Genomic DNA, 23513 nt, shown 5'->3' on the forward strand with positions numbered 1-23513 from the left:
TTCCATTGATGTTTTCACTGCCGTCATTATTACTAATATCATTCATTTACGTGTTTCAGTTTAAACCAAGAGTGTTAATAATAAGAGCCTGATTAGATCAGTATTGTACTCGCACTTACGATTGGCTTGAGAAATGTTTGACCACGCTTGTCTCGTGATGAAAAGAAATCACAAACACTGACATCTGCTTATCATTTCATATATGTTTGCTTTTACGTGATATTCGTCTATTTCCATACAAAGTGTAGCATTTATGTAATTACTTACAATTTTATGATTTTATGTTTTAATACAAACGTATTTAATCATCTCATTCTAGGATAAAAGGTGAGAATATTGTCTTTCGAATTTTGTTCAACCAACAATAAATATATCATCTCATTTTTATGTACTCGTATTACTCTGTGTGCTATACCTTCACCAACATGCTTTAAAAAAAAGCTGATACATGGAACATTAATAATAAAATATTTTTATAACTTTTAATTATATAGTCATGCTAATTTACTACTCAAAGTTTTAAGCTACAAAAGAGTTATTCTTTGAATCAGCTTCACATTTTAAAAATGTCATTCATTCTTAAACATCTTACGATATATTCATGTTACTAATTCTTTTTAATCATTTTTACGATTTGTACACCAAAGCACAGAATAATTATTTCATATTGTCTCTTTAATAGTTATTTGTTTTTAGTTTTCTTACGAATATTTACTATGAGTACATTAATGAAGATTGATGTGCACAACGACAGCAATAATGATCAATTATTAATCCGACTGCCTGATCGTAATGAGGCATGAATGAAAATAAAAATAGTTAGCAAAAATATTTTTTTATTCTGAGGTTTCAACGATTTTAAATAAATTTCAACGGCGTAATTAAGCTTCATCGCATTTTATTTTGCGTCAATATTTTCATAAAAATATTGAAAAATAAGCTTGATTACCCTATCATACTTTCTATCTATCAAATTTCAAACATTTTTTATGTAAAACTGTTTTTAATAGCAACATGATAAATTTCAAAATTAATATTATATAGTATATTATATTTACATTCAGACATTGAACTACCCCATTAAAGCACTTTTCAATTATTCTGTTAAATGAAAGTGGCATCGATATTTGCACGTACAATACTTTTTTTATGATTATAGACACCTAGTTTATTTTTTTCACGACTAATTATAATTGTACTTCTGTTATAGTGTATTCTCATAAGAAATTATACATATTTGTATGTTATATATCTTATTATCCATTCATTGAATTTATTTATCATAGAAAACATCAACAAAATAGTTATATATATAGATATATAATATCAAATATGATTGAAAGCATAGTTTTCTCGTGACTGATGACATAATAATCATCTACATTTTAAAAATGATTGAAGTTATTTTTTTATCTGCATCTGTTGCATTTCTTATGAATTTTGTGATGCACATCATTCAAAAATGTTATAAACTCTGCACATTCAACAAAAAAAGAAAATTCTGATTAAGTTGCAAATACTGTATCGTATCATTGAAAAATAATACAATTCAGTTACCTCAACTACGTGAATATTAATACACTATATATATGAAAATAATAATTTGCACGTTTTATAATGCTCGACACACGGACAATTTCTTAAAAGTTTTATAGGTTTATCTGTCTACTTCCCGCCAACAAGAACGATATATACGTGTATTCAAAGTTACATCTTAACACATTGACTGAGAATTGACAATAAGTATAATTAACTAAAGGAATCGCAATTACTCCAACATCAACAGTCAATGTCACACGGTGCAAAAACATTATTTCGCCTAGTGTCTAACAAAAATGTCATTGGCATTTTACGTGACGTTTTTGTTAAGCCAGTCTTGGATGTTCGCCAGATTACGCTCTAACCAGCGAATATTAGCTTCAGTTTGCTCAACTGCTTGCTCGATGGCTCTCGTAGCGCTACCGAGTTCCTCTTTGTGCTCATTGGCAAACTCCAACAACTGTAAACAATAAAGAGAACGTTAATGATTTTTTTTAATACAAGGTTTTATCGTTATAAATACTCACGTCTTTAAGCTCGTACTTAGTGTTGATACGCTTGGTCGATGACTTGACAATGCTAGTGATAGATATTAGCGAGGTTCCAAAACTAAAATGGCGAAATATAATGTCAAGTAAATTTTTTTCTACAAACAATTTAAAAAAGTACATTGAGAAGAGCACTCACTAGTTTTTTAATTGGTCCCACTTATTGCGGAAGAAGTTAAAAGCCAGGGGTTGGCCGATGATGTTGCTCGAGACCGTGGCGAAAACCCTGGGAACATCCTGCTTCCTGATACCTGATTTTTCCATGAGCGCCCAGTCAAGATATCTGCTAAGCAGCCAAGTTTCTCTGGTACATCCGAGAGCACTAAGCAGCAAATCTTTCTCGGAGCCAACGTTGCTCTCGAGATAACGCTGCCAGGTGAACTCCCATTCAGCTGGACCACCAACACGGATGGCGGTACAATAAACCACGCTCTTGAGATTCGGTGAGATCGGATTATTGAGGTTCGGTTGAGACTCATTTCGCCAAGCGGCGAAATGGCCAACCGCGTTTCGCACGCAATCTTCGTGGCCGAACAAGCAAGCCCACGTTAACACATCGATACGTGTGAGTACTGTCAACTGAGGATCGTCCAGTCTGTCCTTGAAGCCGACTTTTTGATACACGTTGTCCAACAGTTTTAACACGTACACCTGACAACGTTATACAAGTTTTATTTGAATTTCTTCACGCATTGTGCTAAAAGTAATGCACTATTTATACAATTTCCTTGTTAAAGGCACATTGAAATTGAAAAAACGTGTGATTGTGACTTCATATTTCACTGTGCAGTGAAGCTTTGAATAAATAATCGCATTGTAACCAAATTATTTAACAAGTGTCGGAAAAAAAATCACGTTACGTATGACTCAATCACCATGAAAATAATTTTCTGCGAAATGACAGTCAAAACTGACTCATACAATTTACTCGACACAATCGTCCGCGTCACAAACAGATTAGACTGTTCGCGTCGAGGCGTCGTGTCGACTTGTCGACGTGCCCATCACATTTCCCCATTAAGGCTTATGACGTGACAATTGTCTGTGATGATCGAGCGACAAAGCTTCCAAGCTCCTGCGCTCTTTCAATTCGAAAGCCATAAAAAGCGCTGATTGACCGACACGAACGTATATATGTAGATTATTACCCTGAACTTGTCGTAGCCCTGGAATTTGACGAGCATATTGTCAAGGAAATTCATGGCGGTGAGGGCAGCCTTCCATGGTAAGTATTCGCTTTCTTGTTCGAGATACGAGGTCACGTCCAAAGCCGTGGCATAATCCAAGCGGCCGGCGCGTGCTAAATTCAATGCGTCGTCGATTAGCTGAGCCCGATTTATCGTTGAAATATCGGCGCTGTTTGGACCCTTCAATTGCTGCGTTATCAACTTCCAGTTCTTTTGATCGTAGTTGACACGGTAGTACCCTGCGTTCACGAAATTATCAAGTCAGCATTCATTTAAAAATATCAGTATCTTTACGAGGAAAATAAATACCCGTTTCCATAACATTGAAAATAAGCCAATCTCGTGGCGTGGCACCAAGCTTTTTCATTTGCACGGATTTTTCAGCCTTCATCCACACGGCAGGTTTAGTAGAATTGAAGTCGCGCTTATTAGCCACAGTGTAAGTTAAGGGTATCCACCAGATCGGCTCTTTGTCCTCGTTGCTCTGATTTCGCAGCATGAATCGCTCCTGTTGAATATTCATAGGAAAATGTATAACGAGAGAATTCGCTATTGCCACATACGGGCGTCAATAGAAATCGACTGATTAAATTCATGGTGCTACCTGAGTTACAAGCGCGGCGTCATTGTCATAATCGCGCGTGACTGTGACAACAGGGAAGCCCGTTTGTAGGGTCCAAGTATCCATGATTTGTTTGATTGTCACGTCCTGGCCGAGAACCTTGTCCTCGTGCGCCTGTTTCGTCAACGCGTCCCACAGATCGTCTTGCTCGGCGCTGTGATACGCTCTGCAATATTTTTTTATCCGTATAATAGAATTTCTTCTCTGCTTTTGTAGCATTTTCAGGAAGAAGAAGAAGAAGCATTTACTTTCCGTTGAGGTAGTTGGTCAGACCGCGCTTGAAGGTATTCGTCGTAAGGAAGTGGTCCATCATTCGGATAACCGAGGCGCCTTTGGCATACGAGATACGATCGAAAATCTCATTGATCTCGTCCGGATGGCCGACCTCCACAGAAATTGGATGCGATGATTCCAGGGCGTCCAAACCAAAAACGTTTTGTAATTCGTGCACTACGAATTGCTCTAGTGCTTTCCATGTTGGCTCCACCTACGACATTTACAATCTCTAATTTCAGTCCTTTTTATCACCTTCGCATTCCTCTACTCACTGTTAATAAAAAAAAAAACGCTCTCGGTTATTTCAGCAATAATTTGAAAACATTTACTTTTTATTGACTGTTTTGCCCGTGACTCAGCGAAGTTATTATTCGTTAAACGAAAACATTCCAAGCGCGTGTTATTTATTATCATTCGAAAACTCGACAAACTGTCTTATCTAGTTTTTATTTACTCAAAGAGGAAAGTTTTCCGTCTTTCTCAGCAACATTTCGCATGGTAATATGGCAAAAGAAAATTGTTAAAATTAATATTTCTCAATAGAATTCTTATCGAGAAAGCTTGGCGTATAATAGAAATAACTCACCGCATTAATTCCGATATTTTCGACATAGCTGGCAAAGCCCTCGTTAAGCCACAGATCAGTCCACCAGCTTGGGGTCACTAAATTTCCAAACCACTGATGCGCAAGCTCGTGAGACACGACAGTCGCCACTCGCTGCTTGTTGTTGCTCGTTGAAACACCCTCCTGGTATAACATCGCAGTCTCCCTGTACGTGACAAGAAAATATACCACGTGGAAGGTTTTATTTTTTTCTTCGCTAAAAATAACCAACTGCTATACCTGTAGGTGATGAGACCCCAATTTTCCATAGCGCCAGCTGAAAAGTCAGGCAAAGCAACCATGTCGATTTTCGGAAGCGGAAACTTTATCTGGAAGAACTCCTCGAAGTAGTTGAGTATCTGTGGTCCGATGCGCAAACTGTATTCCGCTTGCTGAATGGCCTCTTTACGCGCCCAAACTTTTACGTTACCCTGCGCTGAGCTCGCGTCCTCAAAGTCCGACACTATAAACGCCACGAGGTAAGTCGACATCGGAACTGAACGCTCGAAGTGATCCCACACGTACGTTGGTAAACCTTCTCTGATGATTTCAATTACACAGAGGCTCGAGTGATTAAGGTGGCCGAATATTCGTGCAAAGTATCGATGCAAACTCACACTGGTTCCAGTTGCCGTTGTTCCTTCGGCATATTAGAGATGGCAGTCATGTTATTCGGACGAGCAATGCTGATTTGGAATCTGGCTTTGAGCGCGGGCTCGTCGAAACAAGGAAAAGCTCGTCGGGCGTCCGTTGGCTGGAACTGCGTTGTGGCGATCCATCTATAGAGATTTCACGTAAGCGTCAATCGTTTATCTCTCCGAGGTCTCAAAGTTCACGCAGGCATACCTCGTCTGATTGTTCGCCACGTAGGAACTTCGGTAGAAACCTTGCAGGTAGTCGTTCAATTTACCGACGAATTTGATGTACAATAAATATTGTTGGCCCGCTTTCAAGGTATCGCTCGTGTTAATAACGTGGAATTGACGAGTCGTGTCGTTCGACTGACGCTGTACTCTTACCACCTTGGCTTTGCCTTCCGATGGACCAGGGTACTCGCGTATAATCGTTGAATCCTCATCGATCGTCATGTCCACTGCGTGAAGCATGATTTTTCTCGTATCTTCGGTTACGTTCATAACGATTTTCACCTTCCGAGAAAAAGAGATAAAGCAGGTTTGTAATGTGACACCAATCACGGCTTCTATCTTGCTATTCATTACGCATTTGATGCTTGATCTTACAAATTGGAATCAAATGAAATGCACGAATGAAAATACCTTAATATTTGTACATTTTCTTATCAGAAGAATATTCTAATGAACAGTTGCGGTCAAATGTCGTATTTTTCCACTTATATTAGCATTTTTTCGAAATTGATTTTTATTATTGCATTAGAATGATAAAAAACGACTTTTAATTTTTAGATATCTTTCGAGAACTACGGTTCTAACTTATTTAAAACAAGATTATTTTTCCGCGAGCAATAAGCTTTTGCATGACATAAGTTATTTTGAGAATTCAAAAACAAGCCGGAATTGGAACCTGAGTAAACTAAAATCCAACAATGACTTACCTCTCCATTGAACGTGAAATTGCCAGGCCAAATAAACGGCACGAGTCGGATCTCGTAGCTATCTGGCAATACGGACTTAGGCAGCCTAACATCCAATTTGTCACTCTTGCTTTTTGCTTTAAAGTTACGCCCGGAACGGAACATCGCCGTGACATCATCGCCGACGCGGAACTGCGTATCATTCTGATCGACGCAGGGTGCAAAATGGTAGACGAGCAATCCTGTAAGGACAAGTGCGCCGAGGAAGCAAAGCGCGAGGCCGAGGCCACCGCAGCGCGTTATGGTACAGCCACGTTTGCGACCGAAACTGGTGGTGCGATCGTCGATGCCCATCGTGCCCATTTCTTTCATCATTCTCTCGTCCTCCTCGCGATATCTGCAAACAATTGCCGCGGGTGAAAGTTAGCAAGTGACCCAATGAATATGCATAATTATTAATTAGCCTCGCGTATGTCATCCTCGTCACCTGCCGACGGCACCTGTAGGTGTGTGTACGAATTGGATGGAGACATCGATTGCTCGTCTCAAGGCAACTAAGCAGCGACGATCGGAGTATTAGAGCATTTTACGCTGTTTGTTTTATTGCTATTTGAGTCGAAATGTTGGCATTTAGCGAAATATTCCTTTCAATGAGTTTTTGAAAGCCAATTTGTAATATACATCGAAGTAGTAAAAAACAAATCTTCGAGCTCAAGGATGTAGCGCTGTGATGATTACTCTGTCGTTTGGAAATGCCACAAGAACATAAAATTCGAAAAGGATATAACAAAAGCGCGCGTAACCATCGACGTTACATTACTTTCTACGTGGAAGTAAGAACTAGTTTTGAGGAAGCAAAGCCGTTTGACAACTTTCCGGCCACTAACAGTGAACACACACAAACACACGCGCGTACGTTTTGTAGATGTGAACTAGGTAAAAAGCGCGCGGATTTAACGAGATCCCGATTGGTTTGTAACTCCAAAATTGGATGATCCGTAACTTTCGCTACGAGTTGTCACTTCTATAAACGCGAATACACTAGAGCGAAACTCGATACTTCACTTGACATTTTATATGCATATTAAAAACGTGAAAACTTCTACTTATGTATTCCAATCGTGTCAACTAAGCAAGCAGAAGGTCACGGAATATTTATTTCCTTTTTATTTTTCAATGGGAAATAGACCTGGTAAAAAGGTCTATTGATAGTTTAAATGAATGTGGTGTTTACGTGCGAAGGTACAATAACATAGGATGTGAGTACTTAGAATGGAATTAGAATGGGTTACTGAAATGACACTCCCTCCGTACGAATTACACGCGAATTTACACGACTGCTCTTGAATAATTTTATTGTACATTATCTTTTGGTGATGTGCAGAGTGCAGCAGTAATCGATAAGACGGGAAAGTTGAAAATATTCGAAATTAGCTCAACGTTTAATTAATTTAGCAAATGGGTCTCGCACATGACTATGTAAAATCAGCTATATCCGAGCGTTGTTTATATTATTAACAATTCCATCGAAATTCGAAGCATTTGTAATTAAACTTGATGGGTTACCGAAGAATTATTCAAATTTATGAATCTTTTGACTGCACATTTTTTTAAGGGATATAATAAAAAAACAGTTTCACAACTCGAACGAAGCAGCGAGAATAATAAAGGAAAATCCAAATTAAAAGTAAATAGAACAAACCAATGTTTACAATGCGAGGCCAGTTCGAACACAAAATCCACAGGCAGGCGTAGACTGAGACACCTTGTCGGTATGCGAGAGTCAACTGACAATCCTTTCAGTCGGTACTCCGCTGATAGCCTCGCTACTCTCTCACAGCGCTCCTCTCTCTCTCTCTCACTCTCTCTCTCTCTCTCTCTCTCTCTCTCTCTCTCTCACTCTCTCTCTCTCTCTCTCTCTCTCTCTCTCTCTCTCTCTCTCCCTCGCTCGCTCACAGCTCAGCCATTGCGCGCATACCTGCGAGAGATCGCTCATCCCTACCCACAGGATTGATTGTCACATTAACCTTTTCCAACCGCTCGCAGAGGTAAACGCACTCGCGCGCAGGAGACGATCGTTACGTAATTTTGGCTTCTCACTTCTTCTCGCGCGCGTGGGAAAGAGATTATTATTCAAACGTGTTTCAAGGCAGTGCGTTACGATGTTCACGCGGTGTCGAGCGGAGGGAAAGAGAAAAAGTTCACCGATGAATATCGATGCGCGCGCTGCGCCGCGTTGGAATAGAAACGCCTGTACTCTGTCAAGAGCAGCGCGCACCGATTTCGACCGAAGGTCGATCGCGGCGCAAGGAGCCAAAGCGCCGTCCATCAAGTTCATTGCCTTGCAGCGCAACCGTTCCCTTCAACGCTTTCGCGCGCGAATTATTTCCGCGAAAAGAACGGGGAGGGATGGTCGTTCGCTTTGCGGACGCTGCCTCCGCGATTTTTAAAATTGCGCGAGCGGCCCGCGGCCGCCCTCCTTTTCCTTCACCTCGAGGGTGTTACATGCAAACGCGCAAATTGCCGATCGTGTGCGTGCATGATAAACACGCCCGGGCGTGAGCTTATAATCCGCTTTGCTACGCTTAATCCCGTTTTGCGAATGCAAATTGCTTGCCTAGTTATTAGCCTATGTACGCGTCGCGCACGTATGTTAACGTGCACTCGCGACGAGATATACGCGCATATTTTGGAAAAGTAGCCCGGAAATTATCAGACGATTGTAGTTGACTGAGCGAAATTGATGATCGCACCCATGTTAAACGTACCTTCGTGAACATTTGAACGCATAGTGGAATACTTTATGAAACGATTGGTCAACCGGTTAAGTAAACAAAAATACAGCGTCGCGTTCAGCGCCTATATATAAAGCAACGATTTACTTATTTAGCTGAGCGAAAAATAAATAAAAAGATTTACAGTCTAACTCGCCACAGTTAAAACGCAGCAGCGTAAAATGACTAACAGACTTAACCAGCTATCTTAGGAAAATTTATGGCGTGTTTTAACACTGCTCCTACTTCGGCTTCCCTATTACGTTATCTGTAAGCCTCATCTCTCTCTCTCTCTCTCTCTCTCTCTCTCTCTCTCTCTCTCTCTCTTCTGCTGATGCCGGCTTCTATTTTAATCAATCAATTTTAAAATGTATCTCATTTGTAATTTTACGATACGTAACTGTTCATTTGTCCATCGGAACAGCTATCTACACCTGATGTCACATCTTTTTGAATTCACAAAAATAACTTTAACTTAGTACACATACGCGAAAAGTATACAAGTATCGTATTATTATAAATTTAAAACTATAATAATTAAACTAAGACTATGCAAATTCTTGAGCTTCCTATAAGTTACAGTAAAGAATTCTCAAGTACCTCTCTAGACTAAAGGGCAAAGGCACATATTCGGAGCGATTTGCCAGTTATTAAAGCGTATTAATTAAGGCACCTTCATTAAAATCAGGATAAATGCTTACCCCACGCGCCATGAATGTTTTTTCGAGAGGAAGGCACATGCACGTTTACCCTAGACATGACCGAAGCTAATTAAGACTAATTTAGGACAAGGCAAGTCTTATCATGCCCTAATTTATCCTTTATATTTTTCTTTTTCTCATAATTTATCGTTCTTTCGTGTATCTAAATTGCCGAGAAAGATTTTTTTGGCGAAAATATCATGGAGGTAATGTTTGGCGTGTGGCTTTTTTACGTTCAATCGGATAAAATACAACGAGGCTAGAATTTCTTTTTTATTTCGGTGTGTAAATTCCAACGCGCGCGCAATAAAATTCCAGCAATATTTTTTTTTCCATTCACGACGCTCCCTATACACTTTTGTCGTTACTGTTGAGCAATAAAATAACAATGCGAATCGTTACGTGAGCTTTCAAATCAAACTATACAGTTACGACATGTCAAATCCTCGCGTGCTATTTGGATGACAATGCGAATAAAATGCGTACACACTTGTGCGACCGACGTTTAGAATTCCACACGCGGTTTTTCCACTGTTATTGTTGTATATCGTGGTGGTATGCATTTCTTGAAATGGTAAACGACTTCACCAGGATAGAAATAACTTACGATGAGTCGCAGCTGTCTAGTCGCGTCTCGTGAATATACGTTCGCGTTTGTTTTTTTTACGCGAGAATTATTAGCTTTGACAAGGGTGTGCGAATAAATTCAAGAGATACGTATCACACTGTATTTGTTTTGCAAAGCGATAAGCTTATCGCCAAAAGTTTCATCATACATCCACAGAAAACGACCCAAAGACTTTCACAATAAAAGTCAAATTGATGGAGCGCAAATTTCAAATTTTTCAGTGACTCTGGCCTTTCCTATTGAATTTTATGTAAAAATTCGTTAGTATAGTTTACTTAGTTGCATCAACGGTTTTTCCAATTTCATTTTTCTCTTTAACTTTTTTTCAAAGTGAATTCCTGAATTCAATTTCACTTCATAAAAATATAAAACATTTAACGCTCCGTTATTTCCTTTCAACGGCAAACGCTATTCCACTCGTCGGCGCGAGATCCAAAATGTACAGCGAGCGATGGAAACAGCTCTGTTACATTGGCCGAGGAAAGCTGAAATGCAGAGAAAAAAGATCACCGGCAAGTAAGCAACAACCTCCGTTATCGACCGCACAGCAAAGGCGCTGCTGGAATGTTGAAAAGCTCTGAGCGGCACAAAACAGATGTCGTCCGCGCAAGCGAGATGCGCGCGTGTATGCGGCCCGAGTAAGACAGGCAATCCACTTAAGCATATTGGATCAGAGACCGACAGAGCAGCGGGCGAAGGCAATGAAGACTGACGGAGCTTGGCGCCGAATCAGTCGTTTCGCGCTCTCGCCTCCTCTGCCGTTAATAATTCACTCATCGACACACAGCTCGTCATGAAAGCTCCTGCACCACCGACGCCGACCATCGTCAAGTAACTTCATTGTAACGTAGACGCCTGCGTAGTCTCTTTTTCGTGCTAACCCCTAGGCAAAAGCTTGTATTTTCCTAATCAGGACGAGTAGATACCTTGACATGTTTTCCTGTCGTCTGCTCCGTAGTTACGAGTGTATACTTCAATGTCTTCTATAATCAGGCACAAAGTATACGCTCGTAAATTTAATTTAAGTTTGCGCTGACTTAGTCGTAGAATGAACTACAGAGCGCTGTCGTAGCGATATAAAAGAATTCGCGTATCAGTTCTACTCCGATTTCGACTCGTGACAGATTATTCACCCGCGATAAGGTTAATCGTTGCGTGGACGCTCGCAAAGCAGAAGCTCAGTGGCTTCATCCAGTTTTTACTCGAGAGTAAGGCTCGCGTCTCTCGACTTTCGACAGATCGATTATAAAGCAATTTGCGAGGAGAGGCCAAGGTAAGAGCGTAATATATCGATTGCTCCAGAAGCTACGGACGCGCGCTACGTAATGGGCTTTACGAAGATGATCTCGTTAAAAGTCGCTGCGACCGAATGCCCGCGGTGCGTGGGTAGCTCTCGCTGCCTTAGCTGCTTTTCCCGAGCGATATCGGCCCGACACATTTTCCCCGCGCTTAATGAGCCGCAAGCGTGTGCAAGTCCAATCGCGTGCGGCCGAGGGCTGTTTCGCGTTGCACTTTGCGCATTGTTCGCAGCGCACGATCCAGTTTGCCGCGCGTTCGTACCTAACTGATTCGCCGTAACGTTTCGATAATCTTACTTTCCATTCGGCGATTTTATGGTAACACTGCAAATCGTTAACACAGACGTTGATGACTTTGGTAATTACGTTAATGACTTCCGACACGGTATTAACGTAACGCCGTCTTTTCAAATGTTTTCATTGACACCATCATCTTTTCGTCCGATCTTTTTCTCGTGACGAAACAAAAGTGATAATTTTTTTTAATTTTAAAGTTCTTCTCCTTTACGTAAATTAATCCTCCAAAAATGTTAATACTTCATCGTTATCTCAATTCTTCAGCGTTTCGTACATTCCGTGAAATCTTCAGGTTCGCGATACAGATCGCAATTGATATTCCGATTTTCGCGGCATTGGAACGCACGGAGGGAAAAAAAAGTGCGCCGGTAAAGATATACAGCCTTAACTGAAGTGAAAGACGCGTACAGTCGCTAGATAAGATAGTGTTCGGTATTTTACTCTATGTTATTAAAAATAAATAAGATGTTTAAAGAAGAGAAAATGTGAAAAGGTGTGTGCAATAAATAAACGATCGCTTCCGATTAAATAACACAACTGCGGCTTTAATGAAATAATATAAGATAAATAAGTAGCACTTATCCGGCATAAAAATCCCAGTCATAAGTGGAGAAAAGCCGTTTAAGTACTACTCTTGTAATAATTTATAATAGATAGAGAGAAAGAGCTAAGACGCGGGATGCTGTTAGAGGCTCGCTGAGCCTGTACATACATGTACGTGGTAAATGGCCATTTAAAAAAAACTCTCGCTTACCCGTGGACATCAACTCTGGTATGCTAGGAAGGAAGATGCAGTCCCAAACACACACATACACGGACGCGTCACAGCCTCGACATTTCAGGTACACTAAACTGCGGCAACGCCTAGGTCGCCCTCTGCTGACGTAATCAGCCCCGTTACTATAATGCCACTGGTTCGCAAACATCTCGACTCCTGGACAGGGTGCGCAACCACACTCAATCGCACAATACAGGTGCAGAAGAGGCAAAGTGCTTGTCTAGCTTGGCGTTCCGACTTTGGCAATTGTTTGATTAATACGGCCTGATGATCGGTGCAAAAGTGTGCCATTGCTGTACTATTTTCGAAACTCGTAGATAACGATTGCCAAGAGCGAGTTTCCGATACTTTTCATTGTCGCATTTTCTGACGAGGCTGTCAAAAGTAATACTGCTAAAACCCAAGCTAGTGAGCTCGCTCTTCCTCTGCATAACGCTGTATTATTTTACACTGGTTGGCAAGGCCTTCGGAAAGGTAAAGACGTTCGCCGAATATCGCTCGAAACGGCAGCAGCAGCTTACAAACGCAAGTTCAATGTCCCAGTAGTATAATTCTCTTGCCTCTTTGCCCGTGCGAATGCACACAAAGTTGAAGAGTCGAGAGGGAGAGAGAGAGGGAGAGTCGAGTGTGATGTGGCGGCAGCAGCAGCGCTCTATGACTCTTTTTCTCTTTTTTTGCAAAAATGAAACGGGAACGCCGTGTGCGACTTCGGTCGCGTCTTTCGGGGCGCCACCGGAGCAGTGCAGTCTGAGAATCGGTGCGCGCACGTGCTCTCCGATACGCTACATCCCCGATCTCGGCTGATCTCTCTACGCCACTCGCTTCGTTGGCCGATCTCCGTGAGTTGTTGCATCTGGATATTAGTTCTCCTAGCATTTTGCGAGCGCGCCTGACGACTCCCGAAATACGTGAGGGCTAAATAAAAATCAATACCACGCGCTGCAGCTCGCCGCTTAAACCAGTCTCTCTCTCTCTCTTTCTGCGAGAGGAGGAAACGGCGCGAGCACAACCTACAAATTAAAAATAGGATTTTCAACGAAGTCTGCGCGCATTTGTAGATATACGTACGACTGTCGATTGATAAGCCACTGAACGAACATTTTTTTTGTTACGCCAGAAACACGGGCACGTACATTGGCATAGATAGTGTGTTCGACGAAGCGCGTGCAAAGCTAAATTTTCTGATATCGCAGATGTGTGATCGAAGGTAAAGCGCATAAAAATAGTAAAGCTCGCAACTCGCTGGTACAATTCGACTTGGCGGACGGATGCGTTTTTGCAAGTGAGAGAGCGAGAGAGATGCGCGCGACAGATAAATACGTGTAAGGAAAGACGATGCGCGCGGCGTGGGCGAGTCCTGAGGGTCAAACGCACGATAAGCGCGACGTCTATTTCTTGGCACCCAAGTACGCGCGCGGATACAGACGACAATACGAAAATTGACGATGTTAACGTCCAGCAATTAGTGGGTTTCCTGGGTGCATCTGCGGCAATTGCTCGTGCAGTACAGTTGGCGAAAACGATATTTTCTTTTGCCAGTTCCATTCTTGAGTCAATTTTCTAAGCGTTAGTCTTTTGTGAATTCGGTAAAAGTCATTTTCCGTGGAAAACAAACCGAACAAAATCTTATTTCAGTTTTTAGCGAAATACACTAAAACAAAACTTGCTATTTAATTTCACGCACGTTTATAACAAAATTAAATAATCTTATAAATAGTTTCTTCAAATCTGATTGTTCCGACTGAAATGAATGCCAACTCAGCAATTTTCGCTAATACGGAGTATTTAACTTATATACACGTATTCAATACTCGACTTATTATCATCATATTTTTAAATATTCGTTGATTATATGATCTTATTAGTATTCATTTTTTTCATGCAATAAGAGAAACAGTGATTTTAGAAGAGCTGGTCCTCGATAGATTTGCCCACAATATATATTTTTAAACGCTTGAGCTTGGAATATCTGCGTGAAAGAATGCATTAAGAAAAAAAACCCGTATAATACATTGTATACTAAGTTTCTTGTCGTTGACAAGCAGACTTTCACTAGCTATAAAAGCTGAAGCGTAATACAGTGTGTCGAGCGAGCAAAAAAGTCCATTGCAAATGATCCATCATCATCCTTGGACAATCGAGAGAAAAAAAATAGGCCGAAGTGCAGCAATGCGTTAATTGCGCGCGCGCAATTACACTCTGTGTGCCTTGGCTCAATTTCGCCGAGTGGTCAGTACGCGTCCAGAGATGAAAAGTGTCAGAGCTACGGTAGCTCAATTCTCTATCCAATAAGCTATCGGTCAGGAAGTTCCGCAAGCGTGGCAACACTTCGACGTGATATCGTGAGAGACAAATATGTTATTGCTATCGCTCGAGGCTGTTAATATACCCGAAGCGCTTTTTTCTTCAGCGCGATAGATTTCACTGTGCTCCACAGAACATTCGCGATTATTTATAACACTTTTCTTTTCTTTACTTCAGCGTACTTCTAAAATAACGTTCGTTTCTCACACTCTACCTTGACGCTAAATCCATGCGTAAAATGCTAATTATCACTTACCAAGTACAAATGCTCATTTCTTAAATCAATTCTATTCGCGAAGCCAGTTTGACGTCGATTTGAATAACGCTTCAATTTTATGGTTGCATACATTACATTGACAATAGAGAATCATCTCTCTGTCCTCGACCTTCGAAATGTAATAATGAAATGATGATTTTATAATTGACGTGTATCGATAGTCGAAGTTGTGAGGCACGATAATTTCAATATAATGTACTCGTCAGCGAAAACAGTGCCAGGTAGATAAGTAGTGATACAGTTTGAGAGTCGACCTAATGTATTAGTTAGCTAAGAATAATCGGACTTGGTAAAATTATGCACCATTATACGTGACTTCTCTGGCCTTCCGGGCGCGCTAAACAATACCCGCGCGATCGAGGATATTGTTATTGCTTTTCTTTTTCTTCCGTTAATTTTTTGCAATAAATAAAAGCTTACATAATGGATCTTAACGAATTTGGAACGCACCTCCGATACTTACGCATTGTGCACGAGTGCGTTAGTTCATTGTTAAGTAACCGCAGAGCTTTAAGCATTTTACGCAATAAGTTGATAAAACAGCACAGCCAGTTACAAAACGAATTCAATGATAACGAGGTGCTCGTCGACTACTGATTTCTCTCCCTGTCTCCCTCTCTCTCTCTCTCTCTCTTATACATGAATCTCGATAGGTGCTCAGAATCGTATGTGGCATTTGTTGCACAAGCAATCATCACTTGTTCGACGAAATTTTTCAAACGTATTTATTTTTAATTTTTATTTATCTGATGGCTTATCGTCTTTCTCTTATTCGCGTACAGGATGAATTAATGGCCTTCGCGGATATAAAATGATCACAGCGCAAAATTACGAAACATCCGTTTTGAAAGAAAACTGAATTTTGAATGAAAAAAAAAAAAAAAAAAAATACTATCTGCCGTTCGAACAAAGAGATGCAGTGTCAAATGAACGTCTGTAGGTAGTGTGAGAAACGAAAGCAAAGGCACACGTGAGTGGTTAACCTTCGAGAAAAGCAGAAAACAAACTTTGCTAACTCGTTCGTAGGTGATGATGATGGCAAGGCGCGCCAGCAGCAGTCGAAGCAGCGCATAGCCGCCAAAAAATCCAATCGGCCACTACACTGACCATCATCGTTTGAGAACGGACAGCTAGCAGTATACGCAGTCGACGAAGAAGCTCCCGCGAGAACGGACGCATCGGACTGTTTTTGTCGCTTTTTTTCCATTTTAAGCTTCATTGTCAAAGGCTTCTCTATTACGTGGTGAGTCACAAGTTTGGATTTACTCTTGTATCCGCGATCGGTGTTCTTTTATTTTCTATTTTGTTTTTTTTTCTTTTTCATTTTGAAGGTTTCGCACGCGACCGGATTACGCGTATTAAAAACTGAACAATCCGCGAGTGTATATCTGAACATCGAGTGCGCACTCGGATTTTTTCCTTTGTTTTACATGCGCATGCAGAAACCAAATCATTCAAGTAAGCTAACAGAAATAGACAGCTTCCGTTGTTAATTTTAGAATGAACAAAAACAAACATATTCTCTCAATTCCAAAATACTTTGAGAGTTGCATTTTCGCGGTTTCTTATGGAAACTTCCTGGTACGCGACAACTCGTAGCACGTTAACGATCTGCGAGTGTCAAAAAGATATTTTACAAATACTGTCAGAACTTCACGCCAATAAATTAGAATCATCGAGAAAACGAGGTTGCGCGGTGTCGTATAGCACAAAAACATATGATATCGTAGCGAAAAATCCATCAAAAAGCTATCATTCAAACTAATGTTTTGACGAAATCTTCCAGATATCGATAAATCGTAACACGATGTCGAACGTGGACAACGATCTGGAAGAGGTGATGTCTCACCTCGGTGAATTTGGACGATATCAAGGCTGGCAATTCGGTCTGCACGTGATCGGCGCGTTGACCGCTGGTCTACATATGCTCACATTGGTGACCGTCGCCGCTGTACCGGATCATCAGTGCGAGATACCGGAAGAATTTTCGAACTCAACCTTGACGGTCGATAGCTGCTCGTTCACCGACTTGAATAACGTATCGCATAGCTGCGATAAGTGGTCCTACGACCCTACTTACTTTCCAAGTTCGAGAGCCATCGAGTGGAACATGGTGTGTACTCGAAGATGGATGGGTGCCATTGCACAATCAGCATACATGTTCGGCGTGTTCGCTGGAGCGGTGACTCTGGGCAGCATGGCCGATAAATACGGCCGCAAGATCATCTTCTACGTGTCGTCGGTGGCGCAGCTGATCCTCGGAGTTTCGGTAGCCTTTATCCCGGAGTACTACACTTTCCTGATCGTCAGATTCTTGTACGGAATATTCGGCTCGGCTGGTGCCTACATAACTGGTTTCGTTCTGACTATGGAGCTGGTCGGCGCGTCCCGACGAACCGTCTGCGGATTGATGTTCCAGCTGGCCTTTGCCGTTGGTTTCATGCTGGTAGCCGCGTGGGGCTCGGTGATTCACGATCGCTTCTGGCTACAAATCGTCTACGGACTGCACAGTGCTGCTCTGCTCGGTCACTGGTGGCTCATGGACGAATCGCCGAGGTGGCTGTGGGCACAAGGTCGAGTAGGCGAAGCCCTGGTAATCGTGCAGAAAGCACTGAAGATGAACCGCAGCAAAGTGCGTCTCGAGGTAGAGAAGTACACCACCAAAGTCAAGACGATTACATCCGAGGAGGACGAAGCCTCTCACGACGCGACGGATCTGCTGAAGACGCCGAACTTGCGTATGAAAACGCTGAACGTGTGCCTTAACTGGTTCGCCAACTCAATCGTCTACTACGGGCTGTCATTGAACACCGGTAATCTCGTGGGCAACCCGTACCTTATGATGTTCCTGAGCGGTCTGGTCGAGGTACCAAGCTACATCTTCGTGTGCGTCGTGATGGATCGCACTGGTAGGCGCAGTCTCATCAGTACCCTCATGCTCATCGGCGGTATCTGTTGCATCGGCGCGACGGCTCTTCCCAAGGACGTTGCCGGTGGCGCTACCACCATCGTCTCTATCGTTCTCTTTGGCAAAGCCTGCATCGCCGGATCTTTCGCCATCATCTACAATTACACTGCCGAACTATTCCCGACCGTTCTGCGGAACACCGCGCTCGGCGTGGGTTCCATGTGCGCTCGTCTAAGTGGCGCCCTCACCCCGATGATCATGCTGTTGGACTCCTTCAATCCCAAGGTGCCTGCCACAGTCTTCGGTTTTATAGCGCTGCTGGCTGGTTTCTTAGCGCTGTACCTGCCTGAAACGCTAAATCAGCCCATGCCCGAGACGCTCGAGGATGGCGAAAACTTCGGCAAAGGCGACACTGCCTTTGCGTCGTGCTTCAACCGTAGAGTCAGGGATAAGAGACCTTACGAAGTGGCTATGCAGAAGGTCGGCGACGACAAAGGATTTCAAAAGTGTTGACAAACTGCCTTCTCTGTACACGCCTGTAAGAAGAGATCTTGCTGGGCATGATGACGTTAGAAAGGATCAAGCTCGACGGGCGTACATACACTTTGTAGATGTACATACCTGTGTTACGTGTCACTTGTCTGATATAATTATACTTGTTTTCTAACCGAGCGACCTAGGCAAAATAAATAATGCAACGGACGTCGGTTAAAGAACTTAATTGTAAGTTAGCGACGATTAAATTGCGTGCTCGCGAGTTGTATTCGTGTATTTTCCGCACAGCACGGCACCGCGCGTGCACCACGGTGCCAGGGAAAAAGTGTTGCTGTTGCCAGTTGATCAATGATCGCTGATTACTGGAGAGCGCGCGCCAGTCTACGTACGCGTAACGGATATAAATCAAAATAATGATTGAAAGGCTATGATAGTCGCTCTAATGGATTACTCTAGATGACTCAGCGCGCGCTGCTCTTTGCTCCTCGGAACCGTCGTGTGCACGCTCATCTTCTTTTTTCCTTTACCGCGCGAAGGTGGCCGCTGTTGCAATGTAAAGGAAATTAATTAAACTTTTTATTTGCACGCGCCGAGGACCTGTAGAACGCGAAAGTTACGATTGCCGATGGGAATGTGTTTTTGCTGTGGCGCATCTTCCGTTCGATTTCGCACGTAATTTTAATAATATTTAATCGAAAGGAGATGTGCGTATTCGCAAACGTTGCGAGAGCCGAACAATTTTGAAGTGTCCAAAAATAAGTTCGGTCCGTTGTATGCGTATGGTCAACGATGTGTTATTTTCAGCGAGAACTGTCTCTCTCTCTCTCTCCGAGAGTTCTCTGCTCAGATTGTGCGTGGAAAATTATGTAAGCACTCTAGGTCATTCATTTTCAGATACACTTATAAGGATAATTAGATTAGAAAAATGCCAATCTTTTACACAGATTCTCTCATCTCTACGAGTCAAACCAATTGAAAGTCGTATCACTGTGCCTCTATACACAGTATACCTTTTTTAATAATGCAGAGTGCTAAATTATGAAAGTTTTCCTATCGATATAGTAAAAGATAAAAGTGCTCCTCTTATTGTGAAAGTTTAATACATAAATGTGCACTGTGGATAGCAAAAGAAGGATTCAAGGAATAGCTGTTGAAGCAATTTTTAGATACGTATTATAGAAAAAATTATTTTTATAAAAGTATTTTGAATAAAAGTAAGATGAATTATTTTTTGCACATGTCAAGCTTCACTCGAGACCCGTAAATAGCTTTATATATATTCTGCACAACTTGAGAGAGTAACTCTCTCTCTCTCTCTCGTGCGTAACTGCATATTGGCGGCTGGCGATCGTGGACTTGATTTTCCGCATGAAAACCCTTCCAGCCCGCCCTCTCCTTGTCCATTTCATCGCTATTGGCTAATGGAAAAAGTTGCGGGAGTCACACGACAAACTTCGCTATGAGCGCGCAACCGTTTGAGAGGCTTTTCCCTCGATCTGTTGTGCGGAAGCAAAACAAAAGATGAATTTGCCAGGACGAGACGCGCGCGACCACTTGATTAATAGTTTGACGGCGCCCAAAGTTCGTATGCCCAGTTTTAATGAATCCGTCAGTGTAAAATGAAAAGGGCGCGCGAAAAAGCTTTCTGACGAGAGATTTACAGCCGACAGTGGATAGATCAGAGAGCCTGCATTATCAACGGGAGGTACCACGAGTATTCTCTTATTTTTATTTTTGCATGATATGATTCGATCATAGATAAAAGTTATGCCCGGTTGCTGGAAAAAAGTGAAACGACGAAGCTAATTGACTTATCAGACACATATGTTTAAGGCTATCTGGCTAAAGCTGCTTAATTTTAATCTTACGCCCATTCTTGATAATTTAGCAAAGTTGTTTTGACAAATTCTAGAAATGCTTGCTCCAGTTTCAAGGTGCCAGATGCAAACCGAATCTCAGAGCATTGAAGAATGATAAGAAGATATTACAAATTAAAAAATGATTTTTCTTAACGCTCCCGAGCTCAAATGATAAAACTCTTATTATCGGTCGCAAGTCAAACATACACAAGGTAAAACTAGCGTTAATGCGAAAGTACACACACGAACAGACGAGGAGTTGAGAGGAAGAGCAAAGAAAAATAAAAGAAAAGAAATACATTTTACTCAGATAAGCGAAACCGATAGCCGTTGCTCTTCGCGCGGCAAGAAAGGAGCAATGCACGATGAAAAAAGTCACGGAAGTACGTAATAAATACCGATGACTATAAAACAACGAATAAAAAAATAAAGGCAAAACAATCCTCGAGTAAGTGAGATAGCGGCGTAGTGGGCGGGGGAGGGACGGGAGAGAGAGGAATTCGGGTTCTCACTCGACGCAGTGATATGATAAATCCTCGGTATGCTCGTGTAACTGCGCGTAACGAGACTTTTATGAGGTGAACCGGCGCTTTAAGCCACGTGTGTCTGTATGTAGCGCGTAACTTTTTCATTTCGCAATTCGCGGTGTGCGGTGAGCTCAGAGTGTGTTCGAAGGCTCTTTTGACGCTTTCGGTATGCACAGCCTGCACGAACGATGTACATTGTACGCGCGCGTTGGGCCGACGATATGCCTTGCGGTTTTTCCTTTGGGATATTGTATATGTGTATACCTGTTCGATATGGTGACTTCGTTGAATGTTTTTATGCGGTGACGGTATCTCACTACAAAAAAAAAAAATAAATAAAAAATAACGTAATGAATAAAGTAAGAGATATTTAGTTCTGTGACGTTTTCGAATGCGATTGTTTGGGAGAATCGAAAATGCATGTTACGTGGACAAGCTAAAATCGAAAGTTTTCTTTCACGTTTTTCTAGTCAGAGTGAGCGTCAGCCACTTCCGTTGAATAATCTTACGGCACGAAATTGAAATAGGCGGAGCTTCGTGAACCGTTTACAGCTGTCACAATATCAAAATCACGTTGAAGTTCCAAGGAGACGTGAAAAAAAACTGCAATCTATACGAAATGACGAGTAAAAGCGAGTAACATACGCAAGCCATTGGGCAACGAGGAAAGTTCGGCAGAAGGTGGTAAACGAATGAGATCGACGATGGTAGTAAAAGCAAAAGCTTACCTGATGCTGTTCCAGCCATATGAGGCTCGACGCTTGACGGTTGTTGGCGCGTGTTGTCCTGGCCTGCTGTTGCTGCGACAGGCGCGAGACTACTGCCGCGGGAAGAGAGAAAGAGAGAGAGAGAGAGAGAGAGAAAGAGGAGGTGCTCGCAGTCTCTCCTCTCTCTCTCTTGGTGCCGGCTTTGGACAAACGTTGCGCGCGCAAGCTTGAATTCGCCGCGCAAACTCCCCTTCCTTCCTCCTCTTCTTCGTTCTTCCTTAGGGGCTTTTTGTCTAGTCGAGGCAGTTACTTCCTGCTGTACGAGCTCACTGGATTTAGCTTGCACGCAGGCTGCACATATGCAACGCGCGTTGCAAGCGCGATCGTTCTCATTTGTAACGCTCGAGCGATCTTAATGCGACGATTCAGCAGATTCAGCTCGACGAGCTGCATCGGACCTCTTAATGACGGATTCGTCGCTTCGTTCGTTTGGCCTCTTTTGTTGTCGTTCGGAAGATTCCGCCAGAGCCGCGGGCACGGTACGCGAGCGCGGCGCACACGCGCAAACTGGTTTTGCGAAGGGAACGACCTCTTTACGTTTTCTCTCGAACGCGCCGCGTCGCCAATCTCATTATAACCGGCGAGCGCTCTCTCTCTCTCCGCGATCGTTCTTGCCTTCCTTGCGAGCTGCATGCCAACGTCGCTCTTTCGCTCAAGGTACGGCGAGGCGTCGCGCCGCGTTCGCATTCTTCGACGTCGATCGTCACTTCCGACTCGGCCGCAATCGCGGATCGGTCTGCGAGCGACGGCCTGACAATCAAACGGCAATCTATCAATCGAGCACATAAATGCTACGTAAAGCGATCGGAATACGCTTTCGGTTGTGTCGGACAGATGTGCGTACGCAAGCGCGTATCGGGCTCGCGCGCAGCATAGATGCCAAATTGAGCAGAGGCGCGTAAAAGCGGAAACGGGCTTCGATGCTAGATTGGGCGGAATATCGATTAATGCGCGCCGGCGATTTAACGCCAGACGGACAAATTTTACGGTGCATATTTTCGCGCGCTCTCTATCCACGAGCTTTGCGGCACTAATTGCTCCATTTTTCACTTCAATTCCGTTTGCTGCTCCCGACCGAAAAATTGATACTCTCCTTTTCAGTCTTACAAGCATAAACTCACGCACTTTTGCTACGCAGTAAGAACTTTATATAGTATTTCTTCTTATATTTATTCAAATCAATTTCACATTTCACTGCGCGTGTCAGTGCAACAGATACAGATGCTGCGCGTGCAAAGCGCAATCCTAAATGCGCTTGAAAGGAAGAGAGAGAAAGAGAGATACAGTCAGCCAGATAAATGACCGCGAGCAAAATTTTATCGGGAGACATCGAATCGTTTGGGTACAGTAAAACTTGATTGGTTTCTCGGTCACTCGGAGTTGAGTAACCGCTCAGCAATTAAAATTAACGGTAAGCTTTTGCTTTACAATCTGATAAATTAAACGCAAACATGATTAATTTCATTGCGAAACAAAGAAAAATTATTTAGTTTTGACACTTTCATTGTTCTGCTTATCGCGTATAATAAAGACAAATCCAATTAAGAAAAAAAATGTCGACTTTTCGTAAAA

General features: G+C 42.4%; 2 protein-coding genes across 4 annotated transcripts; one reads left to right on the top strand and one right to left on the bottom strand.

Annotated features, from left to right (window-relative positions):
• Positions 1-5: 5 nt before the first annotated feature.
• LOC131664268 (aminopeptidase N) lies at positions 6-22783 on the bottom strand. Its single transcript, XM_058935230.1, has 14 exons — positions 21903-22783; positions 21439-21490; positions 6350-6725; positions 5623-5924; positions 5394-5555; positions 5017-5316; positions 4759-4942; positions 4145-4383; positions 3879-4062; positions 3584-3782; positions 3236-3513; positions 2227-2738; positions 2067-2148; positions 6-1999 (listed from the first exon to the last, which is right to left on the bottom strand). The coding sequence occupies exons 1-14, from the start codon at positions 21919-21921 to the stop codon at positions 1850-1852; spliced, it is 3039 nt and encodes a 1012-aa protein (XP_058791213.1). The 5' UTR covers positions 21922-22783; the 3' UTR covers positions 6-1849.
• LOC131664269 (organic cation transporter protein) lies at positions 11125-20005 on the top strand. Of its 3 annotated transcripts, none has more exons than XM_058935231.1 (3): positions 11125-11262; positions 16412-16628; positions 17172-20005. In XM_058935231.1, the coding sequence occupies exon 3, from the start codon at positions 17193-17195 to the stop codon at positions 18804-18806; it is 1614 nt and encodes a 537-aa protein (XP_058791214.1). In that variant the 5' UTR covers positions 11125-11262; positions 16412-16628; positions 17172-17192; the 3' UTR covers positions 18807-20005. The 3 variants fall into 3 exon arrangements, with proteins under 3 accessions (XP_058791214.1, XP_058791216.1, XP_058791217.1); XM_058935233.1 differs by lacking the exon at positions 11125-11262 and adding an exon at positions 12862-13643; XM_058935234.1 differs by lacking the exon at positions 11125-11262 and adding an exon at positions 15038-15146.
• Positions 22784-23513: the final 730 nt, after the last annotated feature.

This window comes from Phymastichus coffea, unplaced genomic scaffold (assembly GCF_024137745.1).
Source record: "Phymastichus coffea isolate CEN01 unplaced genomic scaffold, Cenicafe_Pcof_1.1 PCOF00043, whole genome shotgun sequence".
NCBI lineage: Eukaryota > Metazoa > Arthropoda > Insecta > Hymenoptera > Eulophidae > Phymastichus > Phymastichus coffea.

What these genes read in the sequence shown, in the direction of transcription:
- LOC131664269 (XM_058935231.1), top strand. Translation starts at nt 17,193, where the DNA reads ATGTCGAACGTGGACAACGATCTGGAAGAGGTGATGTCTCACCTCGGT.
- LOC131664268 (XM_058935230.1), bottom strand. An exon ending in AAAATATCGGAATTAATGCG is followed by an intron (nt 4,384 to 4,758) that starts GTGAGTTATTTC and finishes TAAATGTCGTAG; the next exon opens with GTGGAGCCAACATGGAAAGC. An exon ending in ACGCCGCGCTTGTAACTCAG is followed by an intron (nt 3,783 to 3,878) that starts GTAGCACCATGA and finishes AATATTCAACAG; the next exon opens with GAGCGATTCATGCTGCGAAA.